We start from the raw sequence: 8,446 nt of genomic DNA, 5'->3' as shown, positions 1-8,446 counted from the left end.
GCAGTCTCAGTTGAATGACTAGTCTTGAAACCTGACTGATTTGGATCAAGAAGGTCATTCTGAGAGAGATAGCGGGAGAGCTGACCAAGGACGGCACGTTCAAGAGTTTTGGAGAGAAAAGAAAGAAGGGATACTGGTCTGTAGTTGTTGACATCGGAGGGATCGATAGGTTTTTTCAGAAGGGGTGCAACTCTCGCTCTCTTGAAGACGGAAGGGACGTAGCCAGCGGTCAGGGATAAGTTGATGAGCGAGGTGAGGTAAGGGAGAAGGTCTCCGGAAATGGTCTGGAGAAGAGAGGAGGGGATAGGGTCGAGCGGGCAGGTTGTTGGGCGGCCGGCCGTCACAAGACGCGAGATTTCATCTGGAGAGAGAGGGGAGAAAGAGGTCAGAGCACAGGGTAGGGCACTGTGAGCAGAACCAGCGGTGTCGTTTGACTTAGCAAACGAGGATCGGATGTCGTCGACCTTCTTTTCAAAATGGTTGACGAAGTCATCTGCAGAGAGGGAGGAGGGGGAGGGGGAGGAGGATTCAGGAGGGAGGAGAAGGTGGCAAAGAGCTTCCTAGGGTTAGAGGCAGATGCTTGGAATTTAGAGTGGTAGAAAGTGGCTTTAGCAGCAGAGACAGAGGAGGAAAATGTAGAGAGGAGGGAGTGAAAGGATGCCAGGTCCGCAGGAGGCGAGTTTTCCTCCATTTCCGCTCGGCTGCCCGGAGCCCTGTTCTGTGAGCTCGCAATGAGTCGTCAAGCCACGGAGCGGGAGGGGAGGACCGAGCCGGCCTGGAAGATAGGGGACATAGAGAGTCAAAGGATGCAGAAAGGGAGGAGAGGAGGGTTGAGGAGGCAGAATCAGGAGATAGGTTGGAGAAGGTTTGAGCAGAGGGAAGAGATGATAGGATGGAAGAGGAGAGAGTAGCGGGGGAGAGAGAGCGAAGGTTGGGACGGCGCGATACCATCCGAGTAGGGGCAGTGTGGGAAATGTTGGATGAGAGCGAGAGGGAAAAGGATACAAGGTAGTGGTCGGAGACTTGGAGGGGAGTTGCAATGAGGTTAGTGGAAAAACAGCATCTAGTAAAGATGAGGTCGAGCGTATTTGAGAGGGTGAGGTCAAAAGAGGAGAGGAGTGGAAAGAAGGAGGCAGAGAGGAATGAGTCAAAGGTAGACGTGGGGAGGTTAAAGTCGCCCAGAACTGTGAGAGGTGAGCCGTCCTCAGGAAAGGAGCTTATCAAGGCATCAAGCTCATTGATGAACTCTCCGAGGGGACCTGGAGGGCGATAAATGATAAGGATGTTAAGCTTGAAAGGGCTGGTAACTGTGACAGCATGAAATTCAAAGGAGGCGATAGACAGATGGGTAAGGGGAGAAAGAGAGAATGACCACTTGGGAGAGATAAGGATCCCGATGCCACCACCCCGCAGACCAGAAGCTCTCGGGGTGTGCGAGAACACGTGGGCGGACGAAGAGAGAGCAGTAGGAGTAGCAGTGTTATCTGTGGTGATCCATGTTTCTGTCAGTGCCAAGAAGTCGAGGGACTGGAGGGAGGCATAGGCTGAGATGAACTCTGCCTTGTTGGCTGCAGATCGGCAGTTCCAGAGGCTACCGGAGACCTGGAACTCCACGTGGGTCGTGCGCGCTGGGACCACCAGATTAGGGTGGCAGCGGCCACGCGGTGTGGAGCGTTTGTATGGTCTGTGCAGAGAGGAGAGAACAGGGATAGACAGACACATAGTTGACAGGCTACAGAAGAGGCTACGCTAATGCAAGGAGATTGGAATGACAAGTGGACTACACGTCTCAAATGTTCAGAAAGTTAAGCTTACGTAGCAAGAATCTTATTGACTAAAATGATTAAAATGATACAGTACTGCTGAAGTAGGCTAGCTGGCAGTGGCTGCGTTGTTGACTTTGTAGGCTAGCTGGCAGTGGCTGCGTTGTTGACACTACACTAATCAAGTTGTTCCGTTGAGTGTAATAGTTTCTACAGTGTTGCTATTCGGGGGCTAGCTGGCTAGCTAGCAGTGTTGATTACGTTACGTTAAAAGAACGACAACAATTATCTTTGATACACAGACGGCTATGTAGCTAGCTATGTAGCTAGCTACGATCAAACAAATCAAACCGTTGTGCTGTAATGAAATGAAATGAAAAATGTGATACTACCTGTGGAGCGAAGCGGAATGCGACCGGGTTGTTGAGTGCGGAAGTTCTATTCAGTAGACGTTGGCTAGCTGTTGGCTAGCTAGCAGTGTCTCCTACGTTAAGGACGACAAATAGCTGGCTAGCTAACCTCAGTAAATTAAGATAATCACTCTAAGACTACACGCTCTAAACTACACAATTATCTTGGATACGAAGACAGCAAAGACAACTATGTAGCTAGCTAACACTACACTAATCAAGTCGTTCAGTTGAGTGTAATAGTTTCTACAGTGCTGCAATTCGGTAGACGGTGGACGTATGCTAGCTGGCTAGCTGCTGGGCAGATAGCAGTGTAGACTACGTTAGGACGACGAAATACAAGTTGCAATAGAAGTACTGTTTCACTATGTTGTCCTCTTTCTTTTCCTTTTTTCTTCTGTCCTTCTTTTGTCCTTATTTTGTCTTCCTTTCTTCTGTTAACTAGATATTTTTTGTTGTTATTCTTTGTAAGCTAGCTAGCTATATGGAGTAAAAGATACATTATTTTCTTTACGAATGTAGTGAAGTAAAAGTTGCCAAAAATATAAATAGTAAAGTAATGTACAGGTACCACAAAACACTACTTGAGAAGTATTTTAAAGTATTTTGAAATCACTGCCAAAATGCCTTCACGGCACATTGGCCTCAATTTATATACTGTTACACATGTATTTATCACATAGTACTCCATACATAAGTTAAGGCCATGAAACCTGAGTAAGGAGCACATATACAGTACATAAACAGATGCACGCGCCATATATTTAAGTGGTGGACACTTGATACGGTCACATGATATTGTTGTGGTATGCCACAAAATCATATTACACTGCAGATAGTGCTGATGACTGGTCCGTCCAAACCACACATGAACAAGTTCATCTATATTCAGAGAGCCTGTTTCTGTCCAGTCCTTGACTTTGGTGCAGAGCATGTGATGTCCATAGCCTCTTCGTCGCAAAACTCCCTGATTTTGTCAAAAATATAGTTTGTCTAGCTATGTCCAGTCCGGGTGGTGCTTTTACAGGCAGACAATCTATGGGAGGAAGGATGTCAGTGTTGCACAGCAGCTGAATCCTTGTCCCGGCAGTCCGAACGCAACACTAGGCTCCAGAGCATTGAAGTTGTAAAACAGGGAATAACAAAAAAATCAGAAGACATTACAACCTTGCACAACATCAATTCACCTCCCAGGTTTAGATAAGAAAAACCTCATACAAAGAAAACTATATTTTACCTGAAGTGCTGGTACTGCTTGATCTGTGGCAACGGCCTGAAGTATGGAGTCAGGTGTTGTTGCAAAGCCATAGCTTTCCACCAGCACCGTACCATCCTACAGTCCAACCAGCTGTGGGATGTTGACCCCTGTCACAGTGCTGTCCTTCACAATACCAGCAATCTCAGACCAAGTCTGGTCTTTCTGAAGCGTTGCTTGATGAGGCCAAAGCACAAGTCAGGGGCAAACTTGGTGTGGCCTGTGATCAGGAAGTGGTGGAGCTTGTGCATGGTCCACCAGGCTGATGACAAACTTGTTCTTGTTTTGGCCACTGCCGTTGTCATAATTCAGGTCCACACGTGTTTTCCCAACTTCGTAGTTGAAGAAATGGTGCACGTAGTTGATGACTACGCTGCGGCCTTTGCTTGCTTGGGCCAGCTCTTTGTATGACTGGTGGATTTGAGTCAGGCGTGATCCACTGATTATTGCTGAAGACAAATTCCAGATACAAATATTTTATCATTATTATACAATAGATGCAAATTGGCATTCTGAGATATCACTACACTGTAGCTAGACAGCCATCTATCGCCAGCTGGCTAGCTAACAGAAAGCATTAGCTTGCTATGAAAACTACCCTTGGACAAATTTTGAAGCATAAAATATCTGACTGTAGCTAGATTCTTAACTGTATACATGGATGAAAGCTTCACGGCAGACTGCAACCCCTTTTATAAGACATCCTGTGTTTCTGTTTAGTTTGCACAGCTTGTTTGGCCTGTTGTGTTCCACTGATTTCAAAACATGTTATGAAATGAGAGAGTCAGCATTTCATGTCACTATCATCATCCAGAAAGTAGTCCATCACAACCTTTTCCCACTGACCTTTGTCGATAGCGCCTGATAAATTCAGGACAGCAATGTTATTGAGCAGTAGAAACATATTTGCAGTTCTCCATAGCTAACATAATATCTTTCGGGAAAACTGCATTAGAAACAATTATTCACGCATTACGAGCAGCTCATTTTATAGACACAAGATGCAACACCAACCAATCCAAACTCATCTCTCAGCAAGTCCAGCCCAATCATTATCTCAGGCAATCATGGCTAGTGGGAAGGTTGCTGACTTTTTCTGTGGTTAAACAATCTAGGCTCGAAATGTAACAATTTTACAGATGACATTGAGTTTTGATATTAAGGCACATGAAAGTTCACATGTTCGAGAAGGCACTTCTGCCAAAGAACGCATTTTGATAAAAAAATATATATATAAATTAATAAATAAAAAATTACGTTCAAAAGGATCTCCTGTGAAGTCGTGAATTGCGATATTGGCCTAGTTTCCTGAATCGGGTCACATATGCAAATAAAGCATACAAATGTAGCCTATAAAAGCAGCCAAATATCCTCAAGTGATAACTTGTGGACAGATCCTAACAGAGTCTGAGTACGTGATAGCCTTGGATCAGTTGGTTAGATCAGAGTCTCCACACAGGGTCCGTTCATTTTGAATGTTGATCTCTCTATTTTGCAAATTTAGTTGAACATTAAAAACGTCTTATGGCTGCAATCCCGGTAACGGGATGATATGACAACAGCCAGTGAAAGTGCAGGGTGCCAAATTCAAAACAGAAAACTCATAATTAAAATTTCTCAAACATACATGTGTCTTATACCGTTTTAAAGGTAATCTAGTTGTTAAACCGACAGCAGTGTCAGATTTCAAATAAGTTTTACAGTGAAAGCACGATTATGTTAGGTCACCACTAAGCCACAGAATAAACACAGCCATTTTTCCAGCCAAAGATAGTCACAAAAAGCACATATAGAGATAAAATGAATCACTAACCTTTGATGATCTTCATCAGATGACACTCATAGGACTTCATGTTGCACAATACAAGCATGTTTTGTTTGATAAAGTTCATATTTAAATAAAAAAATCTGAGTTTACATTGGCGCCAGTTCACCAGTTCCAAAAACATCCAGTGATTTTGCATAGCCACATCGATTCAACAGAAATACTCATTATAAATGTAGATGGTAAAATAAGTTACATATGACATTATAGATACATCTCTCCTTAATGCAACCGCTGTGTCAGATTTTTTTTTTACTTTACGGAAAATGCAAACCATGCAATAATCTGAGACGGCGCTCAGAAATATCATCAATTTAGCCGCCATGTTGAGGTCAAAAGAAACCAGAAAGTACATGATAAATATTCCCTAACCTTTGATGATCTTCATCAGAATGCACTCCCAGCAATCCCAGGTCCACAATAAATGCTTGATTTGTTCGATAATGTCCGTTATTTATGTCCAATTAGCTACTTTTGTTAACGCGTTTGGTATACATATCCAAATGCTCATGCATTAGTTCGGACAAAAACTTCAAAAAGTTATATTACAGGTTGAAGAAACATGTCAAACTAAGTACAGAATCAATCATTAGGATGTTTTTATCATAACTCTTCAATAAAGTTCCAACGGCTTGACTTTGTTGTCCTTAAGCCATTTTGCCACAACTTTGGAAGTATGCTTGGGGTCATTGTCCATTTGTAAGACCCCTTTGTGACCAAGCTTAACTTCCTGACTGATGTCTTGAGATGTTGCTTCAATATATCCACATAATTGTCTTTCCTCATGATGCCATCTATTTTGTGAAGTGCACCAGTCCCTCCTGCAGCAAAGCACCCTCACAACATGATGCTGACACACCCATGCTTCAGGGTTGGAATGGTGTTCTTCGGCTTGCAAGCTCGCCCTTTTTCCTCCAAACATAACAATGGTCATTATGGCCAAACAGTTCTATTTTTGTTTCGTCAGAGAAGAGGACATTTCTCCAAAAAGTACGATCTTTGTCCCCATGTGCAGTTGCAAACCTTAGTCTGGATTTTAAATGGTGGGTTTGAAGCAGTGGCTTATTCTTTGCTGAACGGGCTTTCAGGTTATGTCGATATAGAACTCATTTTACTGTGGATATAGATATTTTTGTAACTGTTTCCTCCAGCATCTTCACAAAGGCCTTTGCTGTTGTTCTGGGATCGATTTGCACTTTTCGCACCAAAGTACGTTCATCTCTAATAAACAGAACGCATCTCCTTCCTGAGGTGTATGACGTGGTCCCATGGTGGTTATACTTGCGTACCATTGTTTGTACAGATGAACGTGGTAACTACAGGCATTTGGAAATTGCTCCCAAGGATGAAACAGACTTGTGGAGGTCTACAATTTTTTTTCCTGAGGTCTTGGCTGATTTCTTTAGATTTTTCTATGATGTCAAGCAAAGAGGCACTGAGTTGGAAGGTAGGCCTTGAACTACATCCACAACTCCAACCTAAGTGTATGTTAACTTTCGAATTCAACGGTAATGATTTACCCTTACTCTGTGATATTAGAATAATACGAACATGGTTTGAAGATGAATGCTACAATTATCACAGTCCTTATTCTGATTATTGTAACCTGATACACTACTCTTTAAATTGCAAATCATTTGAAATTGCAAAAATATACTCTCAATAATATCAATGCTTTCATTTACAACAGCATCAGGAAAATCCCAAAGCACAACAACCAATGCCACCACAAGCACAGTCCCTGCTACAACAACCACAGCTGAACCAAATACAACCACAGCTGCTGCCACATCCACAGCTGCTGCCATAACAACCACTGCTACTCGAACTACAACCACAGCAGCTTCCACCACAACTACAGCTTCTGCCACCACAACTACAGCCACTGCCACCGCAACTACAGCTGCTGCCATAACAAACACAGCTGCTCCAACTACAACCACAGCTGCTGCCACTACAACCAAAGCAGCTTCAACTACAACCAAAGTAGCCGCCACAACAACCACAGCTACTCCAACTACAACCAAAGCTGCCACTACAAACCCAACTGTCAGGACCCGGTTACAAACCCGGGTCTCCGGAGTGAGAAACAGTCTCTTAACCAACTGAGCCACGAATAGTCGGCAGAACCCAGAAGATGAGGCAGGCACAGCAGTACTTGAGACGGTGTATTTAATGAAGTAAAAAGTGAAGTCCTTCAGGAAAACATGTAACTCCACAACCTCAAAAGGAATTCCACAAGAACAAAGGTAATCCTCCAAGACAAAAAAAGGTAAATCCACAAGGTGGTAGGTATAGCATAAAAAGCCTCAAAAGATACTTAAAAATAAATAAACAAGAACAAAAAACAGAATTCCACAAGCGAGTCCACCGGGATCAACAATAGTTCACAGAATACTAGGGCTGGGTGCTAACATACAAACACAGAGCAAATAACTGAGGAAAACTAAGGGTTTAAATACAATCAGGGGAAACGAGGCACAGGTGCAAATAATAATGGGGATCAAGGGAAAACAAAAGGTCAAAAAGCACAATGGGGGCATCTAGTGACCAAAAACCGGAACAACCCTGGCCAAATCCTGACACCAACAGCTGCTGCCATGACAACAACAGCTGCTCCAACTTCAACCACAGCAGGAGCCACCACCACAACTACAGCTGCTGCCCCCACAGCCACAGCTGCTCCAACTACAACCATAGCTGTTGCTACGACAACCATAGCTGCTCCTAAATAAAAACAGATGCCACCACAACATCCATTGTTACTGCAACAACAACCACAGCTGCTACCTCCAATGGCAGCCTCCAGTTGATAATAAGTCTTCTCACAATCTGCCTGGCTGTGATGTCATATCTGCTTCACTCATACTGGTAGACTAATCATCATCTTGACAACATACCTCAACATACACAAACAAAATCCTATTCAGAATTTTTTTTAACCATGTGATTCGAGCCCTGAGTGCTGATTGGCTGAAAGCTGTAGTATATAAGACCGTATATGTTTCTGTCATGTTTTGTCATTGATTATCATGTCTTGTCCCTGTGCTTCCCCTTCTATTCGTTTCCCTCTGCTGGTCTTATTAGGTTCTTTCCCTCTTTTTATCCCTCTCTCTCCCCCTCCCTCTCTCACTCTCTCGCTCTCTCTTCTCTCTATCGTTCCGTTCCTGCTCCCAGCTGTTCCTATTCCCCT

At 43.6% G+C, this 8,446-nt stretch overlaps 1 protein-coding gene across 1 annotated transcript in view; it reads left to right on the top strand.

Annotated features, from left to right (window-relative positions):
• Positions 1-6,924: 6,924 nt before the first annotated feature.
• LOC124013313 (filaggrin-like) overlaps positions 6,925-8,446 on the top strand; it is a 49,326-nt gene continuing 47,804 nt past the window's right edge. The window contains exon 1 of the mRNA XM_046327583.1: positions 6,925-7,313. Coding sequence (XP_046183539.1) covers positions 6,925-7,313 — 389 coding nt within the window. The remainder of the gene's footprint in view (positions 7,314-8,446) is intronic.

The sequence above is a fragment of the Oncorhynchus gorbuscha genome, linkage group LG24, assembly GCF_021184085.1.
Source record: "Oncorhynchus gorbuscha isolate QuinsamMale2020 ecotype Even-year linkage group LG24, OgorEven_v1.0, whole genome shotgun sequence".
In the NCBI taxonomy this organism is placed as follows: Eukaryota; Metazoa; Chordata; class Actinopteri; order Salmoniformes; family Salmonidae; genus Oncorhynchus; species Oncorhynchus gorbuscha.
The sequence above is the reverse complement of the archived record's forward strand: the minus strand, read 5'-3'. Positions and strand labels throughout refer to the sequence as shown.